Raw genomic sequence first — 26,251 nt, forward strand, 5'->3', positions numbered from 1 at the left:
ACCATGACAGACTCTGGAGAGCGGAGAACTTAACTCTCAGCGTGAAAGGGAACTTTGACTCTACTTACACCCTAGCACAGGGGCTCAGGGAGATTGCTACTTAAAAACCCCCGGAAGGGGAGCAGTCCCTGAGCTAGCACATAGATATCCTCAGATAGCCATGCACCTTTCTCAAAGGAGCCGTCCCTATGCCAAGAACTGATGTTAAAAGACCCGCAGGTCCAGGCATTGTAGTGCTGGAGACCTGATGACCAAGGAGGCTCCCACAGAAACCTACGACTGGGCCACACGATCCAGGGGTATGAGGCCGAAAACAGGGCTCTGATCCTAGCCTGGATCTAGTATCGACGAGTGAGGTTATCACTGCACTGCGTCGAAGGAAAGAGGTGAAAACACACAAAACGACAGGTCCCAGAAACTGCAAAGAATGGCTAACAATACCAGTGAACTGTAAAACTGGATCGTACTCACCCATCCATGGTTCCTGCGCATGAGATCAGTCCCGAAGGCGAAGTCCGAAGAGTCGGGTCCGTACCATCAGTAAGGTAGTTTCTATGAAACATAGAACTCAACCAAAACATCATAAGTCCAGCACAGAGACTGCAATGTCTTTAAACGCAGGTTCCTAGGTTCCCACCTAACCTCGGTCAGGTGAAATTAACGGTGGTTGCAGGGGAATTAGAGAGGAGAAGATGAGGGCAGATGACAGGCCCCCTGAAGGAAGGGAGTAGATGTTCATAGTGTTACTCTGGTCCGGACGAGAGCATTGAGAATGCCTCGTCTGGATCACCTCCCTCAGGTCTTGCCTACCTCTCTTTGACCCGCGCCTCCCTCTAGCCCTACCCACAGGCGGGGGAGGGGCACGAGTCGCGACACTAGCCTTCTGTGCCCATCTCTGATCCCCAGATGGAGATGGGCCAGGACCCCTGCGTTGTTCGGGCTTAGACCTGGACCTTCTTGGAATAAAGGTTTTGAAGGCCGCTGAGATCGAGACCCACTGATGCGAGGCATGGAGGAGAATTAACTCGCGGTGTTCGCAGGCGGATCTGGCTGATGAGTTAGAGAGGGGGCTTTCCGTCTCGTGCTCGTCGGCCACGAGCGAGGGCGAGCCGCGGGATGATAATGACGCAATCTCGCTGACATCATCATCTGGCTGTCCCTCATTCCTCGAAAAGAGAGACAAACGAGAGCGGAGCTTTCTCATACAAAAAAGCTCACAGTGCACGAAAGGGAACAGTCATTTGATTTGCTCCTGAAGGATTCAGCCGTTTTGAAAGAATTGTTTGAATGACTCTGCTGGCCGTTTTAAGTTTCCCATCTAAAAGTAGGCATATTCAGTGTTGGGCTAGTTACTCAAATAATGTAATACATTACTCATTACTAGTTACTCCTTTCAAAAGTAATATTGTTACTTTACTTATCACTTTCTGGCAACAGTAATTAGTTACATTACTAGTTACATTACTTTTTCTTCACGCCCCACAGAAGTTGTAACTGTGTATCTTCCACATAAAATTCTTCTACAATGTTACTAATAACATAATTCTTCCTCATTATTTGATCAAAATCCACATTGGATCGCAGTCAAAAGTTATTACAAACACTCAATAGTGATTGATAGTGACATTCAAACAGAAGTGTTGTATTAATCTCACTAACTATCATGTGTAGCTTGTAAGAAACTGTTTAATTTTAATAAAAGATGTTTAATTATAGTATTATAATGTACCACATGCTGATCAGAGGGATGTGGGTGGGATGTAATACCAGAGTAAAGTAAAGCCACAACTTAAACAACAGTGTTCAGATCATCTTTTTTTCCTGACAAAATAAATATACCGTATTTTCCGCACTATAACGCGCACCGGATTATAAGGCGCACCTTCAATGAATGGCCTATTTTAGAACTGTTTTCATATATAGGGCGCACCGGATTATAAGGCGCATAGAATAGAAGATACTGCAATCAAACGTTTGACTGGGTTTGCGTTATGCATCCACTAGATGGAGCTGTGCTAAAGGGAATGTCAACAAAACAGTCAGATAAAGTAAAACTTTATTAAGCGTTCTGACAACTCCGTTCACTCCCATGGTAACGTTGTTCAAACATTGATGTGCATATTAACAATAACGATTAACGATCACACCGGTGTGATTAGAACCTTCAGTGAGTCATGTCATCAACTGCTGAATTCAAATCTGCTTTCGCGCGTTGGCTGCCGAGCGCTTGTCATATTATCACAAATATTCAGTGTTTTCAACCATATAATGCTAATTTTAGGTTTCAGACATTTAAAAACACATAAGTACTAGCAAAACCATACATTTATAGTTTGTAAAATACACGCTGATGTCTATGGAAGCAGCAATAATGTTCGTTACAAATATAATCTTACAACATGTTTTATTGATATCATATACAGATTGTGTAGATAACTTTAAAGTTTACTCTGCTCTTCTCCCAGTTTAACCGGAGACTTACTTTAAGGTTTTTCGGGAAGAGAGGTTGAATTTACATGGTCTTATTCCCACAGCTCGGATTCAGCGCGAACAAACATGACGGCGCCCATCACCCGGTATAGATCAACTAACACGGTGATTATAAAAGTATTTAAACTACCAAATAAATTTACTTGCACATATTTGAGAATCGGAATATCAGATATTTCATAATATTGTGAGTATGTTTGTGAATATTAATAATAAAAAAAAGGAAAAAACTAAGTAAAAGCGATCCATGTGTCAGACAGCGCTATTGTTGCTGCGGTGTGTCACATGACAAGCACGACGCGTCGCCATGGAAACAATAAGGCTATACATTCAAAAATAACGGTCGCCTGAAAAAAACTCATGCTGGGGGCTCAGCTAGAATATTTTAAACTCACGTGTGAAAAGGACATATAAGGCGCTCCGGATTATAAGGCGCACTGTCGTTTTTTGAGAAAATTAAAGGCTTTTAAGTGCGCCTAATAGTGCGGAAAATACGGTAATGCAATATTTCTATCTGCTGAATGTAAGCTTTTCTATATTCCAAGCTTGCCTGCTGCACTGGGGACATCACATGCATGTGCGAGTCGTGGAAATTATGAAAATAAATCTAGGAATTATTGATTGTTGGATTTTAAATCAGCAGGGTTGAGGCATCAGAAGTAACTAAGTAACTAAGCTGTTTTATGGATAGTAACTGTAATATCATTACTGAAATCTTATTAGTAATTAGTTACACTACTAGTTACTGCAAAAAGTAATATTATTACAGTAACTAAATTACTAGTAATTAGTTACTGCCCAATACTGGGCATATTTCATTCTTTTCCAACATATTTCTATGTTCAGAATTTTGTATTTAAAACATTAATCTCATAACATTATTTATGCAATTATAAATACAGTCTAAATGTATAAATGCCACATCTAAATGTCAATTCATGCAGCTTCTGTGCAGTGCTAAGATGAGTTTTGTTTAGATCATTTCATGGATAACAATAGCCAGTCATTCATTCACATTAAGTATTCAGAGAAAAATATTGTCTGTTTTCGTTTACATCTATTTATTAACGAAATTTTGATTCATTTTGTAGAATTGAATTTTAAATTAACGCAATACTGCATGGTATCATGATACTTCAGCTAGTATAGTATCGCAATACATTTTTATTGTACATCTTTGCGGTAGGGTATTGTGACAACCCTACCGCAAAGTATCAAAAGTTACATCCAGTCATAAATAGCATGCCTTTTTATCAATCTGTCATGTCTGATATGCAATGCAATGCAATACAAAAGGGGCTATCATTCATTATCATTTACCAGTCAAATTTGTAACTAGGACAAGATGATTAAAAAAAAAAACAGCAGGATTACCTTAATGCTGAGAAGACCTCAAGTTATTTTATTTTTTCCTATACAAGCCATCATGTATCTACTATCTAACCATCCTGCATACATACGGCGTTAAGAGCTGTTAAGATTAAAACTGGGAACTCCGCAGTGAGTCAGTGTCATGGACGTTGGACAGAGCAAGTGTAAATATCTGTAGTCTAGATTTCCATCTTGTAATGCCGCTGTTTTAGGTATTTTTAAAAATATTAATTATTTGTAACAGAGCAGACACTATCTGACCGTGTCTACACCAGACGCGACAGTTGTCATGCCGCGCCCCGCTGCACTAAATGTCTGTCTACACTTGACGCGAAAAAGCGACAGTTGCAAATCATTTGAACTTAGTGCCAGTACAGTTCTTCATAAATGGAACAAGGCATCAGTTTACTGATGGGGATCGTGTCGCATCCAGTGTAGACAACATGGGTTCCAGAGTATGTGAGCAGAGTGGAGCGCCAACAATTTCCTCTCCGCGCTCCGAGCATTTAATAATCACTCTGCTCCAGCTCCGCTCTGGGTTCACCATTTCCTCACTCACTGATATCAGAAACACCGCTCCGCGTCTAAAGTATTTCAGTATGTTTGAAATATCACAGTTCTGTTCATAACATATATTAAAAGAAGAGAGGATAATAAAATAATAGGAGAGTTTCAAGGTGGCTTATTGGTGTCAGACCTCTGTTGTGTGTGTCTTGTGTTTCCACGTGCTCCCTGTGTTTCCATGCCCATATTTGGCTTGTTTCCTGTCCTCATCCTATGTGATCATTAGTTAATTCAAGTCTAGCTGTGTTTGTCTGATTATCCCTGGTATTTAAGTCCTGTCTGTGTTGTGGTATGTCGTCTGGTCGACTCGTTACTCTCTGGTGTTTGATGTCTGCCTTGCCTTGTCCTGCTCTGTCTTCATTAAAGAAGGTTATTATTTGAGTTACGTCCTCGTATGCGTGTTCCTTGTTCCCCGCTGCTGTGTGCACCGTGACAATTGGAAGTGTGCAAACTTTTTTCCTACCACATGACAAGCAAAAATCACCATTAAAAGGTATAATTGCTGCTTTTTGCAGTGCCAATTTTGTTTCTGATGAAAATATATTTTTTCGTCAGTTATTTTACCATTATCGCTTCATTTCTTACAGATTTCTGCTCATTCGAAATCAGATACAGATGAAGTATCACTGTTTAAATCATGCTTTCACCTGGAAATATTCAGTAGCCTATCAGAAGGAACAAAGTTACAAATTCCTTGAGAACTACAACATCAGCTCACGTCATCATAGCCTTCACATTATTTTTATTTGAGTGATACTTCTCTATCAAGCTAGCTAAATATGTTTAACGTAAATTCTTGCTAATAATGCAGTTATATTACAGGCCGTTGGCATGAATTGTACTCGTGATGGAGTGGTGGTGGAGCGCACTTGGAGCGAGTGAAAACCACAACGCTCCGACTTTTAAAAAATCCGCTCCTCCCTCCATTCAAAATTACACCGCTCCGCTCACATACTCTGATGGGTTCTATTGTCTTTTGTCGTATCGCGCAACTCACGTCCGGTTTAGACATGGTGTGAGTTTTTTAATGGGTTATGTTATAGCCCTTCTTGTTTTTAATGTTTTTATGAAATATCTGTATTGACTGCATGATCATATCATCGTATTATTTACTGCCATGCGAGTCACAAAGTAAAGCTTGGTGAGCCGCGCAATGAGTAACACTGTGCCAAAGCAACCCACTGGTGTTGCTATAACTGATACACAGCAGGGCTTGTTCCAACACTATGCTACTTGCTAATATTGAATTTTATATAATTACATAGCAAAACATTCTCCTGCTTCGGTGTTTTCATATGTATTTGTCATAAAGCTACATACACAGTTTCCGTTGCCATTATTTTCTTTTGGGTGGGGTTAATTTGTTAGGTTGCAGATTAGGTTTTTCACCAAGCACTACGAATTACAAAATACAGAAATACAATACTCAAATTTGATTTAAGTCTAATTGTATCATATAGACAACTGTCTTGTGATGGCTTCATCTCTTTTCAGTTCATTTTGGCATTAGGTTGAGGCAAAGGAATCACATAATAGAGTTTTCTCAGTGGGTTTTAAGATGAGACAACATAATGGCACCTTTGCATGACATACACCAGCACTTGAAACTTTAAGAATGAGAAAATACTCTTTGATATGCATAAATGTGTTTATGATCATTAAACAATCGAGTATTATATCATTGGTGGAATTTCAGGGCATGATAGGCTTCCACTATCCCATTAGATATATTATTATAGTACCTGATGAGCAGAATGTATGATAGTGCCTGAAGGGTGACCTTGAATTTATAAGCAATCAGTCTTTCAGTTATGATCAGCCTAGTATCAGCCTCCAACAGCATGCCCACAGGCTAAGTATGGACTTTCTCATACATGCATACTTTGTAGTCATTGGCGGAGATGACCCTTTTCTGTGTAACTTCATTGCCATACTTTAAGCACCACATAAACATTGAACCTAATCCTTATTTATTGCTCCTCTGATTTTATACGGCAGGAGGAGAATGAAGGCCAAGGCTCCCCCTCCACCTCAACCCCCTCAGCCTGCCCCCCGCAGGATCTTCCGTAATGCTGTTCCTGATGGAGGGGGATCTTCAGGGGGAGACAGCAAGGAAAACATGCTTCGACCCTCTGTGGATCTCCATATCAGTCTGCCTTCAGGGTACCAGACCACCGTCAATGTGGATGGCAGGTGAATATGCTCATTGCACTGACATTATCTTAAACATTTCATCAAAACATTTTATTTTTAATGTAACATCTGCTTATTATCCTTGATGGTCGTTGGGACTTTATGTCTTAAGAGACCCCTTTTAGCCTTTTGACATTTGCATATAATTCACAGACCTGTCCCCACATTCTATCTTTATATGGGTGCTAAATTGCCAATGGTTGCCCCCCCCCACTGTCAAAAGGATGCTAAACAGATTGACTATCTGTTCTGACACATTCCAAAGAGAACTAAATGACCCTCGGTACCAGGCCTGGCTGACCAGTGGACTACCCCCACGATTACAAGACACATAACACACACATAGAGACATTTTCTTTATTTAGAGTCTAAATAATAATTAATCAGTTACACATGTATCTGGTATATGCATGTGTTGTTTGTATGTTTCCTTATTATATTAGCCTGGTTACCACTCGTTATTCATATTAGTAAGCTCTAAACACTCATATTCAGGTGTATGAATGTATCTCTGGTTTAATATCTTTTAGATGTCTCTTTCTTGATATCAAAATTATCTGCTCTTTATTCCTCAAACAATGATGTACACTATGTGATCGTGAAATGCATCATACTATTTTTACTGTACTGTGGGAAAAATTGCACTGATTCTCCAGACCAGTCACAAAACATGCAAATGAGGTGTCAAGTGGGACAAAGAAACACTTTCCCGCTGAAACCAAAATGGGTGTTACAGGGAAACCAGATAAAACTTCTCCCACACCCAATAGACGAGGTCTTCTCTTTACCCTGGAGACACACACATCACCTTGGAAATCTCACGACTTCCCTTCTGGCAGTTTTAAGTCCAGTAACTTTGTCGATTCACTTCTGACCAATCAACCCATGGCTGGAATGACGAAGCTTTCACTCCCAAAGGAATTCATCAAGAATCTACGCATTATACATGCACCAGGACACTTTACTCAGCATCAACAAAACCAATGCATGTAACCGCGTGTTACCTGTTTAGATGCGCTTCTAGGCTTCGACCCCTTTTAATTAAGGTGATGTGAATCTCTGATGGTTCATAACAGGTTGTGGTTAGCTGATGTATAAATCCTGCCATTACACTCTACTCTCTTGCGCACAAGCTATCTCTCTCTCTATCTCTCTCTCTCTCCATGCCTTCCTTGTGTTGGCATCTATGTTTAATGTATGTATGTTTGTGTATAGTTCGTTGTTGCATGTTCCTCTGTAGTGTAGTTTAATAAACATCCATATGTATTCATGCTTGGTTGTCTGTGTCTTCTGCTCACAGAACGAGGTCACTTTAACGTTCTGGTTTTGTTACATGCTCTATAAGCAATGTATCAATAAGGAAATTAATTTTTGTGGCCAGAGAAATAATTTTCCTTAGTCAATAGACGATTAAAACTGTCCGTACTGCGGACGAACAAATCATTTTATTGTACTATTAATGCTACGGTTAATTCCCGAGGATGAATATAATTGATAACAACCCGTTATGATTTATTATGTTCATCTCACTTTGAGCTAATTTGCTACATTAATATTGGTTAGTGGCTTAATGGCTTAACTTTGACTAAATAGAGCTGGGACAGGAAATGTTCACTGAAATTGTACACAGTGACCTAAACAGAGTGCAGCTGATGGAATTCAATATAACACGGGTCTTCAGGTGGGTTTTTATTAGGGCTGGGAGGTATATTGAATTTGTACGATATATCAACATATTTTCGTTCTGATAGATACATGTGCTGCTGAGAAATTTTCTGTGTGCGCTGTTTAATGCATTTGAGATGTGGTGTTTTCCTTAGTGCATAAATTACATTTCACAGGTGTATTCTCCATCTGTAAATTTAGGAATTTCATGGAAATGTTTCCATTTAGCTGTTTGGAGTTGATGAGCCTTCTGCATGTGAGTCTCCGGTAAACTTCACAAACTTCTCTGAATGAGTGCTGCCAAAAAGACGCAATAGAGTAGGAGAGCAACAATTCTGACTAAAATATACATTTTGCTAAAATATTTGTAGTTGGACAATAAATGTGACATGTATATTTTTAAATCTACAAGTAAGTGTATTTTTATGATACAGTTACTGTGAAGTGACTGCTTATGTTCCCTTACAGAAAAAGCACATGAACTTTACATGTGCAATCATATGTTTATATCACATGTGAAATTCATGTGAAGCACACATGAAACTGTTATATGTCTGTGGTTTTCTGTGTGACCTAGTTTTCACCATTCTGTTTAATTAGTCATTCAGTACACCTGTTGTCTTAATTATCTCATTAGTTCCCTTTGTTTGGTTCATGCTTTATAAGTCCTCAGTTCTCTATTGGTCTGTTCTCGTCTATGTTATGTTGGTTTACTTGCCTGTCTCCTGGATTTGCTATTAAAATACCTTTTTGTTTATCTCTGTCGTCTTCATGCTATTGTGCCTCACCAACCCGTGACAAAAACGTAGTTTGGGAATATTTTCATGGTCTAAATGTGTTCAGATCATGAAAAAGTTCACGTGATTGCACATGTGAAGTTCATGTGCTATTTCTGTAAGGGTTTTTATTTACTTATACTTTATTTACGGCTTTGAGTGGATGTTTAACCCTTGACTTGTTTTAGTTAAATATACTGAGAGGATGGCTTGCATTTACATTAACAAGAAGCTAGTTAAAAAGTGAGACTTTTTTTCAGGGTGTGTTCGCAAAAGACAGCGGTTTCCAAACCACGTAAAATAACACGTTCTGCTGGGTTTTTTCCTGGCTTTTTTCAATTCTAATATACATATACAGTGTATATATATATATATATATATATATGTATATATGTGTGTGTGTGTGTGTATATATATATATGTGTGTGTGTATATATATATATATATATATATATATATATATATATATTTGTTATTGTATATGAAAGGACCACAGTATCATAGAAACTTGGAAGTGGGCTCCTTATGACAAGTTTATTTATTCAGTTGCTACTGAATTTTGGTCAAACATTTAAAAGGATATACACATATATACACATTTATAAGAGTTTAGCACATCATAAACCTTTTATATGAAACTATAAGACTAAAGCTCTATTATTTTCTTTGGAGCCATGCAGGTACAGCTCGAACAGAGAAAGACTGAAATAACATTGGTTTCATCAGTGAATGACATTTGACCTGAAAATTAAGTATCAAATTTTACTCTTGATTTATTTAGGCCTATTTTTTTCTGAGACTAGATAGACGTGGAATTTAAACAGTTTTATTCAAATGTCTATCAGCAGTGTTTTAAAACTCTTTAAGAGTGTCTACATCATTTTTGGTAGATGCAGGTTGAATTACCGACAATTGGTCAGTGAAGCCAAGCATTTAAGACCAGCATTCATGTAGCAATTTGACTCTCTCTCTCTCTATCGCCCTATCACAGTCCTGTCTGCATCACATGATGTAATTACAAGTCTAAATCGTCAAGTAAATCTATCTTTCTCTGTCCTTATGTCTCTTCAGAAAAGCTCTGATGGATTTGTTAGTGGATCTGTGCAGTCAGTACCACCTGAATCCAGCATATCATACTCTGGAGCTGCTGTCACCCGATGCTCAGCCTGTCGTCTTTAAGCCCAACGCCCTGCTGGGCAACCTGGACGTCTCCTGCGCCCTGATCAAAGAACGAGTGCTGGAGGACAAAGTGATCCGGAAACCGCCACCCAAAGTGCCAGAGGTAAGTTTCCGAAACACAGTGTTAAGAAGGTTTTGACCTCATGTCTCATGGTGGTATCATTGACTTTTTGAAGATCTTTAAATTCTAGGCAGCAACTGTGATAAAACTGGTTACACTACTAGTGGCAAGACTTTTCATAATAGTGGAACATTTAAATACAAATGACTTAGTATAAATTGTGTCCATGCCATTTATCAGATACTTGTATTCATGTATTGTTTGTGTTTTTAAAATAGCTTATTACTGTACAAAAGTGTAATATTGATCTTACGCTTATGTAATAATGTTCTTAAATAATGACATCTTGTTCTGACTAAATGCATCAGGAGAGTCGAATGATCATAAAAAGGGTTCGAGCAAAGGTACAGTGAGTCTTTCACAGGTGTGTGTTCTTTCTTTCTCGAGTGTGCTTTTCTCCTCCCCCTCATGTGTGAATATTTGATGAGAGTCTTACCTTTAGTTACCATGCATTATTTCTTCTGCAGCCTGGCTGGCTGGGCCCTCTCTTGCTCCTCTCCCACATGTCTGACCTCTGAGCAGAGTTAGAGGCTCTGACCTCTGATTCTACTAGAACAACTGTACAATCTGTCACTGGGCGGTTGAAAGCACACAGTACATAAGTATAGATACGTAAAGAAATGGAGTAACACAATTTCTTTTCAATGTTCGTGAGGATATCAGACATAGACCACATGAGAGCTCAGAAATGTTTGACTAGAGTAGAGGTCAGGATGATCAACCCTTTGGTTAGCTGACAAAGTGAGCAGGCCGTTATAACTGTTATACTTGCTCAGCATCCTAAACCTCTTTCTGAGAAATTTTATCTCTAAATTCATATACATATTAGCTAATGATAAAACCTGCATTACCTGTCTAATCTATCTTTCCGCCTACTAAACTCATACGAACACGAAGATAGTAAAGGGTTTGATTTAGTACTTTGTTTTGTTTTTGGTGTCCTCTGAGTGTGCAGTGTCTGTTGTTTCATATCCCTGTAAGTCTGAGAACGTGTGACAGTGAAGTAACACATTTTGTGACATTTTCTTCTCTGGTGTGCTCTTGTTTGTCTGCTCAGTAATATACAGGAAATAGCACAAATTAAATATCTTCTGTGCCTACTTTGACAGTAGGTTATTTACTGTTATGTAGCTAAAATGATATTTAGCTGCCTAAATAAAGAGTTATTTGAATGTCCCACAAGCAATATTAGTATTTGCATACGAGTAACTGAATTAGATAATGTGGTTTATTGGTGTTCAATGGGAACCTTAAGTTTATTTTCTGAAGAAGCTTTTTTCTAAGCAGTGTATTGTGGTCGGTGTTATACTTCCTCTACAAGACACTGCAAACATGCATATGAAGTCTAATTTAGCCCACTTCTCATGTGAAACTTCAGAGATCTGTGTTGCATCTTATCTCGATCATGCATATGATAATAGCCACAAAGTAGTGAGTTTGCCGCACTGCTGTCACGTACAGGAAGAGAGCATTTGAATGTTGGGTACCATCCGGTCGGTTTACTCTTGATTTAAATTTTTTCCTCCATTTAAAAAAATAAAATAAAAATCTAGATTAAATGCAACATAGCTGCTGTCAACATTTCCTTAAAAAAAAAAAAATAGAGATAAAAGACAATTCAGTTTAATTACTAGGGTAAGTGACAGCATAAAGCTAATGTTGTAACTCCTCTAATTGTATTTAACTATTCAAAGCAAATCATTTTATTGTTATTTTATAATATAAGCTATTTTGAAAAGGATATTTCACCAAAAAGACAGTTTTACATTTTTTGGTGAGCTTATATATATGCCTTAAATGTATAAATGAACCTCTGGTTCTTCACATCTGTTTCTCTTTCTTTCATCACATAGAAAACAGTGCGTTTGGTGGTGAACTATCACCGCAGTCAGAAGGCCGTGGTTCGAGTAAATCCACTGGTCCCCCTGCATACCCTGGTGCCCGCGATCTGTCAGAAGTGCGAGTTTGACCCGGCCCATGTCCTGCTGTTCAAAGACAATATCAGCCACCAACAGCTGGACTTGGACAAGAGCCTGAGTGAGCTGGGTATCAAGGAACTCTATGTCCTGGATCAAACACTAGGTATGGGATAAAAAATATCAGGACACCACAGTTGAAAATGATTGTGCTGCTTAGTAACGTTGGGGAAACTGATACAGTTGTTCTTTCCCCAGGAATCTTTGATGTATAGAACGTTCAAAATAGGGGGAGATTTGCCACAATAAACAGTTTTGGTGGCGTGTTGGGTAGCAATTTTATGTCCAATGGAAAACCTTTGATCTAAAGAACAGCTGAGAAACCACAAGTTTAGATTAAGTTTGATTTTAGATATTTCATTGGCAGGTCCAACACTTCCTGTTCAGACACACTCTTAAATGTATCCACTTATAGTATCTTTGTTTAGCCAGTGCTATTATTACTTAACATACTCAAACACAGCATGCACTAAGCCTGTGACATTTCACTGTCCTTCACAGTCTAGCCAAATGTAATAAGATTTCTATTCACTTTTATATGCCTTCAAATGTTATGCTGGTTTGATTGTTTCCAGTTCTCCAGCCTAAAATGGCTTCGACACCTGCCCTGAACTACTCAGGTACTGATGCCATGTGCATGACTTTGGCTGAATAGTTGTCGCAGTGGCTTTACTGTATGTGTAGTTAAACTGTCTTGAATGTGTTGAGAGTCTGCTTCCTGTCATAGAACATGCTGGAGCTTTTTTGAATTGAGATGGCCTGGTCAATTGAAATTAAACAAGACGTGCAGTGCCTATATTTATGTATTAATCGTTCATGCTTATTGTTTCTGTGATGCTTTCATTCTCAATGCATTTGTGTTCAGAGAAACCTGTTACTTGTCCTGGTAATTCTTCTTTAGGTTTTGTAGAGGCTTTAGTGTTTTTTCATCTGTTTTTGTTGACTTAGAAGTTTGGAGCTTTGCAGGAGTGTAGCGCCATCTATTGTCAAAATTTTGTACTGTTTTTTTTTGTGTGCTATTTATTTTTGGCTTATACTAATATTCAAAAACATTGTAACTTTTGTTTTTTTAATGTTCAAGTGTCTTATGCTCAACAAGGCTGCATTTATTAATCAAAATAACAGCTAAACAGTAATGCTGTGAAATATTATTACAATTTAAAATAACTTTTTATTTGAATATATTTGAATGTAATTTATTTTTGCTTTTTAATATTTGAGAAACCCATGATGCGTTTTGATTAATAGATAATTCAAAAGAACATAATTTATTTTACATAGAAATCAGCTTCAGCTTTTGTTACACCACAAAGTTTTGAATGGTAGCGTATGCAAAATTAAAGATTGATCTTGTTGTTGTGACATTGGCTTTGATGTGGCATTTCATTTTCAGAGACTAAGCCTAAATCCTAAACTCACAAAAAACTTTAACACTACTGGTTTGCTGACGTGCAAGCACTAGAATTTATTCTGCATATGCTGATCTTATGTCTTCTATAATCCATTGTTCTCATTAGCCAGCTCAAAATTAACCACTCTAACTAAAGTAACATTGCTTGATTCAATTCTACATAATAATAGTTGCTCCTGTGTGTTTGTGTAAGATGCTGAACAAATGCGTGTTTCTCTTACAGCTGAATCTCTTCACTCCAGTGGATCAGAGAAAAAGGGTCTGCTGGGCTTCCTCAAGTTTAATCGCAGGAAATCAAAGGTAGAACACAGGCTCATGTGTGCATGAAAGAACACACACAAGTGTTCATTCATATTTTTTGTCTGTTTAAACCTTAACAGTGCTCTATATTAGAATGCTGCATGTTCAAAAATATTTAGACGCAGAGCAACAAACACCTAAACTCATGCATATGATGGGGAAACTAATGCATTTTGCAAAGTATAATGAAATTGAGACGTTTGGTTGATATTGTAGTGCTTAAACCCTTCATTGCATGGTTTTCATTGATATTATGAATCTGCCTGCCATGCTAGTGTTACATTCCCATTTCAGACTGAAGATCAGTCCTCTGAGGACATGGACAGTCTTGATGATGATAGTGTTGTTGACAATGCAGACACTAACATTAATGTAAGTACTAACCTGTGTAACCGTCTCTTACTAATACACTCTCATCTTTCCATCTTTAGCACAATTATGCTGCCTGCAGGTTGATTCTTCTACTTTTTGTTCTTTTCTAAATGTCTGTGCCAAGAGCACCACACTCTTTTGTGATTCATTGTTATTTATTGTGTCAATCTCTTCTTTTAATTATGTAAAAAGAATAGTTCTGCACCAGAACTTCTGGTCCTGAATGCAGATTGTTCAGTGATAAAAAATCTATAAATAATATAGTAAAATAATAAATGTAAATTATTATAATATTAAACGTTTTTTTCATTAATGGAATTGTTTTTTAAATGTTTATATACAAATTAACTACTTAAAACTACTAATGAAAGTTTTACAGAAATTCCACACTCCATTAAATGTATTTGTTTCCAGGTTTCACCTCTAGGTGTCAGTAATTACTTAGGCAAAACTGTATCTTCAGGATTGCTCAAACACATTTATTTACCTAGATGATACAGTTTGACTTTTTATCAACATACAATAAGACTAACTTCAGTTTTCCTTAAGTCACTATCACCGTTCAAACTATATTCAGATGGATCCGTTTGCCATGGATCATTTGTATCTAAGTAAGAGAGATACAAATCCTCACACTTTCTGCATTTATTGTATATAATAAATAAGGGATAATGTACATCCAGCCGTTAACCCCCGGACAGAGTGATCAGGACCCTGATGTGGTGTTTATTTTGTGATAACATCTGACTGGATGTACATTATCCTACATGGCTACTTGCCACACAAGTAAATAATTAGAAACAAAATATTAATCTGAGTTGTAATATTTGAACGCAAAGCCTCCATGAAGAAAGCAGTTGCTAACAAGTGGCAAGTTCAAACTAGACAGACATTTAACGGATACGATAGCGTCATAGTACTTATTACACTGCATTTCACCACATAAATAATTATTAGCATAAGAGATATTGATTAAACCGTTTTAAAATCATACCTGTTTGTTATGTACGTATGTTTGTTATCCATTACAGTGTACAAAACAATTGTCATAAAATGGCAGCAGCTGCATTTGTATGAAACGAGCGAGTCTGCAATACCTGGATGGCATAATTAAATAACTGTTCATAAAATATCGATTTGCAAAAAGAAAATCCGTTCCTAGTAAATGTATAGTGCTGACTTTGGTTACCCCAATGAGTCTCTGCTATCAGCTTTTACCGGCTGTTATCGAGAAATAACACCTCGGAATGTCGCGACTGACCAATCAGACTCAAGTATTCCACAGATCTGTTTAATAATATTTGATAAATGTCATATCAAATTTTGCTTACTTCTGGGTACAAATTTGGCTCCATTATGTGAGCTGCACTCACACACACTTGATCCTTCAGAGAAATTTATTTCTACACCCACATTGCTCTGTCCATCTTCTACCTTCTTTCAGAGAAGCTAACACTGCCATGTACTTGAAGACACTCAGACACATGCGCTGAACAGTTCGGATGTATATAATTTATTATGGACATTATTTTATTTGATTTATTATAGTTATTTTCTTCCTGTCTCCGATCGGCCTGCCAAACAGCCTTTTTATGAAGGGCTCTGCCCTGCTCTATGTGCTCCCTGCCTGTAATTACACAAGTTCAGGTGCACGCTATTTACAATATCATCACAAACAGAGCCAAGAGCCATTTTCAACACGTCTCAGTAACTGATTTCCGATTATGTAACCCGCTAATAGCCATTCCCACTTTGAACATTCCGTTCTAAGGGCAGTGAGGGGTGAGAAAAAAAAGCTGAACTTTTGCAGCGAGGTTGTGTAGGCTAATAAAAGCGATCATAACAGTGGCTATGATAGGAGAGCTGTGATTATTTTGTCTTAGTCATCTTCCAGGTGTCAATGTGTTTGTTTGTGTAGGTGTGCATGTTTGTGTCTCTAAGTTTTTTTATGTCTAGATTGGATCATATGTCTGTTCGTTACTCTGCTTTCTTCTCAAGTCAAGCTGTAAGACTGCATACTTTCTCTCTCTCGTTCCAACCGACAGCTGAGCTCTGACTCAAACACTCATGCAAGGTTGTGGAAGATCCGGTGTCGTTCCTGTCAGTGTTTTCCAGATCTCTCTGCTCTCAATCTGAAAATCTGAAAATTTCATAGTGCATTAAAAACTGTTTGCAACAGGGTTATGCCTTTCTTTGAAATTCAATCCATGACTTTCTTTGAAATTCAATCCATTTTACTTAATACTTTAATAGATGGAAATTCAAATTACTGTATTAACTATATTACTATATTAATTAATTATAGTTCTACATTCTGTTAACTATTCAATTAATCTGGAAATTAAATTGATTCTGAGTTCAGTACGTCAAGTCAAGTGACCTTTATTTATATGTGACCTGTCACTTATTACACCCTCAGCTGTTCCACATTGCCATGGACTATTTATACAACCCACTCCCGCTTCTCTGTCTGGCTAATTAATTATTTGTTTGTAGGTTATGGATGCAAGCACCTTCTGTTGCGCTATTTGTATCCTGTTCCTGTTCTGGTTTGAGTTGTTTTTCAGATACTATTTGATCTGTTTCTTTTTCTGTTTTGCTTGGACTGTGTCTGCTTTTTGTTAAAATAAACTTGCGTTTGGACCCAGACTCCTGTTTACACTGTGTTTTCGAGGCGGCGGTGACTGCTCATGGTTCTCCCGAGGTGGTGGTGCCTGCTCACAGTTCCCCCAAGGTGGCGGTGTCCGCTCACAAATCTCCCGAAGCAGTGGTGTCCGCTCACAAATCTCCCGAAGCGGTGGTGTCCGCTCACAAATCTCCCGAAGCGGTGGTGTCCGCTCACAAATCTCCCGAAGCGGTGGTGTCCGCTCACAAAGCTCCCGAGGCGGCGGTATCCGCTCGCAGTTTCCCCGAGGCGGCAGTGTCCACTCACAAAGCTCCCAAGATGGCGGTGTCCGCTCACAAATCTCCCAAAGAGACAGTGTCTGCTCACAGTTCCCCGAGGTAGCGGTGCCCGCTCACAGGCTCCGGAGGCAGTGGTTCCCGCTCACGATCCACCCGAGGTGGCGGTGCCCATTCACGATCCTCACAAGGCAGCGGTGTCCACTCACAGCTCCCCCAATGTGGCGTTGTCCGCTCACAAATCTCCCGAAGCGGTGGTATCCACTCGCAGTTCCCCCAAGGCGCCAGTGTCCGCTCACAAATCTTCGGAAGTGGTGGAGGCCGCTGATGTTCCCTCCGAGGATGCAGGGCTCGCTTCAGCCCTTCCCGAAGCGACGGAGCTTGCTAGCACTCCCTCCGAGGAGGCGGAGCTTGACTCTGGCCTTCCCGAAGCGACGGAGGCCACTGATGGACCCCGCTGAGGTTTAGCGCAAGGGGGCAGGGCTCGTTTCAGGCCTTCCCGAAGCGGCGGAGTCCGCCATTGCTTGTGGGAGAGCCCGATACAATTGCAGCTCCACTCGCAACGCTGTGGTGGCTGCTGGTTCTGCCCTGAGTCCCTATTCTGCCGGCTCTGCCTCAGTCCCCAGGTCCCCCTCCAGCAGCGTGGACCTGGTCTCCATCCCTCCCCCTGCTCCGCCCCTGCTCTGCCATCCCCGTGGTCGGGTGCTTGGGAACGTCTGGAATCCGTTCTTTAAAGGGGGGATCCTGTCATGAGTCCGGGGCCTGCGGCTCTCCCTCTCACCACCAGAGGTTGCCATCTCCCGTCCTCCCGGACTCCATTCCCCAAACTCCATACACCTGTCACTTATTACACCCTCAGCTGTTCCCCATTGTCATGGACTATTTATACACCCCACTCCCGCTACTCTGTCTGGCTACACAGTGTTTTCACTTACCATCCCGTGACAAAATCAATACAGTATTAGCGCCTCTGAATCTTGCTAATGAAAGTTGTATAAAACACAGGGAACATGGAGAGTTACTGGATTATTTGTATAAATGCATCTTGTTCTAATGTCTCTATTCTTTAATTTTCTTTCTCTTCACCTTCCCTCACTCAGTTCTACTTCTAAATAATTGCACAAAGTCTAACTACACATTGTGCTAACTCTTGTAGACATTTAACATTTTTCCAAAAGAGAATAATTTCTTTAAGACATCCCTAAGCTCTTAGATTTGCATAGCAGGAGAATAAGAAGATATTGGCTTCACAATTGTTGTGGTTTAGTTTTTGTCTTAAGTCCCTCCCTGTTAACCGTCTGCTCAAGGCAGCTGTTTTATGGTGTGTAAATGTGGGGTCATGGCCGGGGTAAAGCCCTCAGAACTCAGCCACTCTCCAGGAGCAGGTTGTGACATTTCCAGCCCAAATGTTATTGATTTGCTGTCCTCTGTTAAACCTGCTGCCCTTTAAATGGCATTGTCTTGGAGCTCTGAACTAACAGTCACTTTCTGCCTTACCTTCTTCCCCTAAGAAGCTGTATTCAGGATCTGCTGCTTCTTACACTGTAGGATTAATGTTACACACACATATAGGATTTTAGTATTTTAGATTTTTATGATATACTACAAAATAAAATAAAAAATATATATACAACAGGTTTATTTACAGTATAAATTATATTGTAATTGAACTCATGCCTTAAGTACCAGCACCGGCATTACTGATATATATATATATATATATATATATATATATATATATATATATATATATATATATATATATATATACTGTATATACATTTCTAAAGATATTTATAAAGTTATTTTGCTATACAGTATGAATGGAGAATAGCAAAAACTAAAGAAAGGCTCATAAACATATTCTTTTGAAATGAAAAGTAATAGTTTCAATTACGTTATATTCTGTTATGTTCTATTCTATTTAACAGTTGTAAGCTGTCTAAAATTCAATGTTTTTACAACAATGACTTAATTCTCTGTACAATTCAAAATTTACCTTCTATATTTGTAAACCTTGACTTTTGCGTTGAGCTGGTGTCTACTTTCTGTACTTATAGATATTGCTATTTGCACTTCTGGTTAATAAATGTGTGTGTAAACACACTTGTTCACATATGCCTTTTGAGCTTGTTCTTAAATGTGTTTTTGTATATCTACTAAAGTGTCTCTCTTTGCTTTTTTTGCTCAGGGTATGTCAGTGGTGGCAAGCGGTCCATGTGTGGAGACCCGTCCCAGCACTCTGGGTCAGTCTCAGTCTGTGATGAACATCTCCAAGATGTCCCCAAAAGTGGAATTAAAGAAACGCAGAGCTCCAGCACCCCCAGCAGCTCCCACACAGACTTTACCACTGACATCACAGGTTTGAGCAATCACACACACATGCCATTATGATCATTGGCTAATATTCACACAGAGAAATACTTAGTCACACTCTGACTAATATTTCATTGGAATAACTCATTTTAAGCAACTGATTGCATAAAAGCTCTTGTGCATTGACCAAACCTATGAATGTATTATTTGCTCTGTTGTAGCTTACAGGGAAGTAGAACTTAGAAAAAAATACACACTTTAATTTATTGCTATGAATGCAAGGCCACATTGAATTTGAACCCCATTAACCAAGCTAACCAGCACCAAGATCACAACATTACAAACTTTGATTTGAAGGAAAAAAATTAAAATGAAAAAACTGGAAAAAATGTGTACTTAATGTAATTTTAATTAAATGAATCACATCAACAATGAGTAAAACAACGGTGAGTAGATCTGGAAGAGGTGCAACGTGAATTTTTGGTGAATCCATGACATAATCAAATTAAAAAATTACAGTACAATGTTAAACTTCTGACCTGTAGTTATTAAGTACAAGTAAGCAAAATATTCAGATGTGTATAAATAAGTAGTTTGAGAGTGTAGGGAGACCAACTCTGTAGAAGAGCTCACTTCACATTCACTAAAAAATTAGATGTAAAAAAATCAATGGGATGTTGTGTTATTTTCTAAAACCTGGTCGGTTTTCATACCTAGGCAACTTTCTAAGACATAAACATGCTGAAATTACAGCTCCCAAAAGTTTACAAAACAGTGCAACATTTCAACCAGACAGGTCTTTATCAGGCACAATCTGACTGATGAAGTCATGACTGGTTGAAACATTGCACTTTTTTGTAAACAAACTTTTCAGAGCTGTAATTTCAATTTCAGTGTCTTCTTTCTTTGTTTTGTTGTCCTGCTCCGGAGCCCATTTTTCAAGGTGCATCGGCGCCACGCAGACCGATAGATCGATCGGCACACAACACACTAAAGCACCGCGAGAGCGATCCAAAGCATAAAGAGCCATCTGCTTTCCAGTCGCTCCTGCAGCACCCCGATGCCTTGCACCGAGCAGTCCGCGCAGTGCCGATCCATCCCGAACAAGCCTAAACAAACTATCAACAAAGGCAGACGTTGCGTTGCTATTGATGTTTATGGCTGTGGGAACCTACATTGGCATGCTTTGGGTGTGGAAAGACAAAGAACCGGTTTGAAACTAGGCTCTGGCTCCGAACCAGCACTGGAACTGCCTTGGTGGAAAAGGGGTATGCGTGACCGTGTTCTGAAGCACGTGTGAAATCAGTCCAATGGAGCAACGAGACGTCACAAGCAGGGTGACATAAGCAACCAAGAAGCATAAAAGCACAACCCGGGAAAAGCGCATGTTAGCTTCTGCTCTTCAGCGAATGCGTTTGGTGTGTGTGTGTTTGCAAAGGCGGCATTACTCTGTTAGAAAGTTATCGATATGCCAAAGTGTTGTATATGGGGGTGGTGATGGCGCAGTGGATAAGACACATGCCTTTGGTGTGAGAGACCCAGGTTCGAATCCACTGTGAGACACCAATGTGTCCCTGAGCAAGACACTCAACCTCTAGTTGCTCCAGAGGCGTGCGACCTCTGACATATATAGCAGTTGTAAGTCGCTTTGGATAAAAAAAGCGTCAGCTAAATGAATAAATGTAAATGTAAATATGGTTAATGAAATATTCAAAGTGTAAATCACACCATGGAACCGAGGAAACAGCCAGAGCCTGGCCAGGGATCTGTTGTTGAATCTGTCCGAAATGCAAGACACGGATTGATTCTTCCTGCTGCATGCCTCACTCTCGCCCTCTGGCCTAATTTCAGCGTTTCCTCCCTCGCCGTTCCCAGGTTCACGGGGGTGCTGAGCAGGAGCAGCCCCAGCCATCTAGCTCCTCATACCGCAAGACCCAGAAACAGTGTTGCAGCCCGTACCCCCGTGGAAAGAGCAGGGGTCAGGGCGACGCTCTCGGTCGGGGTCATCTAGACCGAAAGCAGATCTGCGGACTGTTATTCTGTCGAAGAAGACCTCAACCAAGCGGTCCTGATGCCACCAGTGTCAGGGCCCTGAGGGCAACCTCCCCATGGGGAGGAAAGGACTACACCTCAGTACATGGTTCCCAATCCTCCTCAGTGCCCTCGGGGAGCCACTCTGTCAACCCTGCCGGTGTTTCAGGGCTCAGTGGGCTCCAATGAGCGAACTTCCCAGCTGCCGCTCTGCAACGGTACGACACGGGAATGCTCATCCCCTCAAGTGAGGGTGCTAGAGCTGTCAGGTCGGTCGTTCCCTGCCGGTCATCCACATCAGGGCACAGAAGTGACTCCTCTAGCCACACCAGGAGCCAGTCTCGAGAGGCTGGTTCCCTTAGTAGATTTTCTGGCAGCGTGGAAACTTCTTCCAAATGTCTCACAATGGGTCCTGCAGACTGTAAAAAGAGGCAACAGAATTCAGTTCAGCGGGGTCATTCCCACGAGTGTGAGCTCCGAGTAGGCTCTGGTAATGGAACAAGAAGTAGACACTCTCTTGAGAAAGGAGGCCATAGAAAGTGTTCCTCCTCTCTCTCAGAGAGAGAGAGTCCGGGTTCTACAGCCGTTACTTCACCGTTCTGAATAATGTTGGGGGGTTGATCAAAGATCTGTGTCTGCTGAACCACGCTTTCGAACGCCTATGGTTCAAGATGCTCACTATCAAACAGATTGTGTCTCACATCAGGTCCGAGGACTGGTTTGTCGCGATAAATCTTAAGGACACATAGTTCCACGTATCCATCCTTCCTCAACACAGGAAGTTCCTGAGGTTTGCTTTCGGGGGCGAAGCATACCAGTATTGGATTCTTCCCTTTGGAAGTTGCTCTGGCTTTGCTGCAACTCCAAGGCATCCACATACTCAACTGCATTGACGATTGTTTGATTCTGGATTTGTTGATAACCTGGACCTTGCATCTACCCCAGGGTCCCAAGTCCTCTCGTCGTAATGTTCTCATGAGATACACAAACCAGACAGGGACTTGGTAGTATGGCACAGTGGGTATTCTCGTTCCCAGAGTGTTTCAACACTCAAATTCCTGAAGGGGAACGTCCCTAGGTTACGTATGTAACCATGGTTTCCCGAGGAAACGAGACGCTGTGTATCCTTACCATACTCCATGCATCCCTGCAGGCACTCACTTCATCAGAAGCTAATATGCACTTTGCCGGATATGCTAGAATTTTTTTTTTTAATTTTCTCCAACGTTGCGGCAGGAACAACATGACAGGGATAATCTCAGGTAATGATTATGTGCTTTATTCAATGTTAAAAGTGTCTAATGTGAGTTTGAATATTATTTTGCGTGATATTTATAGGCATAGTGAAAGAACAATAGATATTTTACCTCAGGTCTTGAAAATAAATTAACCTGTTAGCCTGCACCAGAGCGACCTCGCACTGAACGCTCTTTGTTTGCATGTGTCATTGTTTTCTAATAGAATAAATGAAACGGGACAAAGTTAATCTTGTCAAACTCTATATCATTCTGAGGGTCTAAGCCTCAAGCATCGACGACAGATCGCTGTTTTTCGATGGAAAGCTTATAAGGAATGAGTGGCACAAATTTGCTACATTTGTGTAAGCAGTACACATCCAAACACGCAGAGTAAAAAAGCAGTACGTACCTTTATCATTGTAATAACGAGCCACAAACGCGTCCACTGCTGAAATCCCAGTTTAGTTAGAGAGGTAAGGGTCCACAGAAAAACATCCCAGCGAGCACTTTTAGTCCAGCGAAACAATAACGTTGTAATAAGGATGAATATTCCTTTGTTTACGTTTCATTTCTTCAGAGAGTTATTGTTCGCGTCCGTTATGGAATAAATTACGCTCAAAAACAGCGTCTTGGTGGTAAAAAAACAAAACGATTTTGTAGAATACGGTCTTACAAACATAATGAGACCGTCTACGGAAAAAAAAGTCTCAGAAAAGCGGAATATAGATTATTTGAATTTGGCGCTCCCTCCTGCCGGCAGTGACGCTTCTGTGACGCACGCTGTCATCTGAGCGGGGCATAACTTAGCGATCTGCTTTATCCATAAAAAACTGTTTTTTTTTTCTTCTACATTTTTTATATGTGTGTGTGTGTATTGTGTGGGGAATGTGGCCGTGTCTGCATGATTATAATCTGTATGGACGCACATCAGCGTGTTTATTAGCGACTCTATGACGGCTATCATTGTGATTCATTGATCAGCTATTATTGATTATATGGCCCATCTGTTTGATTATAATCTGAATGGAAGCACATCAGCGTGTGTTTACTGACTCTATGACCATGTCTGGCAATATCACTTCACGTCTGGCAGTGATATTTATCATTGTAATAACGAATAACGAAGAATACTTCAGTATACATACTATATACAAAGCATTTTTTTCTATTTTTTTTCCTTTTTTATTACTCAAATAATTATTTTTGTATTTTTTAGTGCTCAAATAAATCTGTCTATTATTTTATAATTGAAAAACTATGCAGGAACATGTATAATGACTAAAATAGCTTGTATAATTCTGCAATCCATTTGGTGGTTATTTTTCCTCAAACAGGGGGGTGGGGGGACTATAAATAGTTTCAGAAAAAATATTGCAGGAATCTCATTTTTCATGGTATCTTCTTCAAATTTGAAATATGAACTGATGAGACACATGGCTTTCGATCCATTACTTTTCTGGATTGCTCCAGGACTTATTTCATGTATTTGTATATGAAATAAAAAAACATTCAGTGTGGAAAAATATTTTTCAAGGCACGTCAGTGTCTATAACTTTTTATCTTTTTGAGCATTATCAACTCTGGATGATAGATAGTAAAGCCCAGAGTCTCTTCTTTCCAAAGATACCTAATTTGTTTGTGTAAGCACACTTTGTCACAAACTGTTACCATTTTAATTCAGGTAGGTTATTTTCACCTGCGAGGCCCTAAATGGGGTTGAAGGTTAAAGTGTTAAAGCAAACTTACGTTAAAACTGTGAACTCACTGCGAACCAACATCCATAACAAAGATGGTATCACTCACTCACTCAAAACTATTCAGTCCATTCACATTTGAATCATCTATTTTCCGTGTCCACTCTTCTTTACTTCACACTTGTTTTTGCTGTCACATAGTATCTACACTGGATGGGAAAAAGCATTGCAAATCATTTGAACTTTGTGTCAGCACGTCATAAATAGAAAGCGGCAGCAGTTTACTGTCGGGATTTGTCATGCCGTGCTGCATCCAGTGTAGACAGCATCACTAATAATAAGTTCTATTGTATTTTGTCCGGTGTAGACACGATGTAAGTTAATGTCGCGTTCTGATGCTCCGTTGGAATTTTCATGCCACATTTAGGCCTGTCGCGATAATTAAATAACCGTCTAATCGTGATTATTTGATCTAACCATGGTTGTTTCAGACAAACACGATTACTGTGCTTTTTATACGGCCCAAGGGGGAGTCATACACCAAAAGAAACAGAAGAGCACCAGTTTGGTTTTCATGTGAATTATATTTACATTGTTAAATTTAAGTCTACAGAAACTCATTTTCCTTCTGCTGCAGCTGTGAGTCATTCTCCGCTCAGCATTCAAACAGCACGTCACATTCAGTTATGATAGTCAGAACGGCAAAACTCTCTCCAAGATGATATATTCCCATTATAATACTTGATGTGTAGATAAAGGTCTGGGGATTCGCATAAAATTACTATATCTTGCTGGAGTTCATTGCTCTCTCATTTCTCTTCTCTGTGTTTGTACCGTGTAGAGTGCAGCGCCCTGTGACTTATGTTGCTTCAAGCACATCATTATGCACCCTAGATGTGCATAAGCACTGTGACTCCTTGTTGCTTCAAGCACATCATTCTGCACCCTAGATGTGCATAAGCACTGTGACTCCTTGTTGCTTCAAGCACATCATTCTGCACCTTGCATGTGTATAAGAGCTTTGTGCTGCTTTGTTTGAAGCGTTTCACATGATCAAAGTTTTCCACACAGAAAGACTATTAGAAGCCTTTCATCAGGCTTTTCAAAATCCAAAATATTGCCGAACAGGTGCTTTTGCATTTCGTTTAGAAACTAAATCTTCCGCCATTGTCTTGTCTCACTCTTCATGTCAGTCAGCTCGACTCACTCTCCTCACTTGATAAATTAAATCTGATCTGTGATGCGACTGTCGTTCGGCACGCTGCATTGAGCAGCCGCGTTCAGTTTTTAATTGTAGTGTCTGTTCTCTAACTGAACAAAAGGATTTTTATTACTATGAAAAATCAAGACGACAGTGGGGAGCAGTGCCGCAGTGGGCAAGTGACGTAACTGGTGTTGCGGCTTAACAACGGTATCCCCGTCAACACCGTCTATCGGGGCAAGCCTAATGGCAGTCATTGCTCATCGATACCTTCTGGCTATTTTCACAACCTTTGGCCTCTTTTGCAAATACTACTGTATGTAACAGTTACAGACTGGAAAAAACTAGAAAGGCCACAAAGTGGTTTCTTTCTCCCACATCCCTCCTCCTTCCCAAACAGATCTGGCTCTGTGCCCCTGTAATGTTGAGTGACATGCTGGCCTCTTAGATGT

The 26,251-nt window shown here is 39.8% G+C and overlaps 1 protein-coding gene across 1 annotated transcript in view; it reads left to right on the forward strand.

Annotated features, from left to right (window-relative positions):
- LOC306877650 (protein cordon-bleu-like) overlaps positions 1-26,251 on the forward strand; it is a 110,460-nt gene that overhangs the window by 42,652 nt on the left and 41,557 nt on the right. The window contains exons 4-10 of the mRNA XM_079429539.1: positions 6,424-6,618; positions 10,131-10,341; positions 12,213-12,441; positions 12,911-12,955; positions 13,970-14,046; positions 14,341-14,418; positions 19,511-19,681. Of these exons, the coding sequence (XP_079285665.1) occupies positions 6,424-6,618; positions 10,131-10,341; positions 12,213-12,441; positions 12,911-12,955; positions 13,970-14,046; positions 14,341-14,418; positions 19,511-19,681 (1,006 nt within the window). The remainder of the gene's footprint in view (positions 1-6,423; positions 6,619-10,130; positions 10,342-12,212; positions 12,442-12,910; positions 12,956-13,969; positions 14,047-14,340; positions 14,419-19,510; positions 19,682-26,251) is intronic.

This window comes from Barbus barbus, assembly GCF_936440315.1.
Source record: "Barbus barbus genome assembly, chromosome: 12".
Classification (NCBI taxonomy): Eukaryota; Metazoa; Chordata; class Actinopteri; order Cypriniformes; family Cyprinidae; genus Barbus; species Barbus barbus.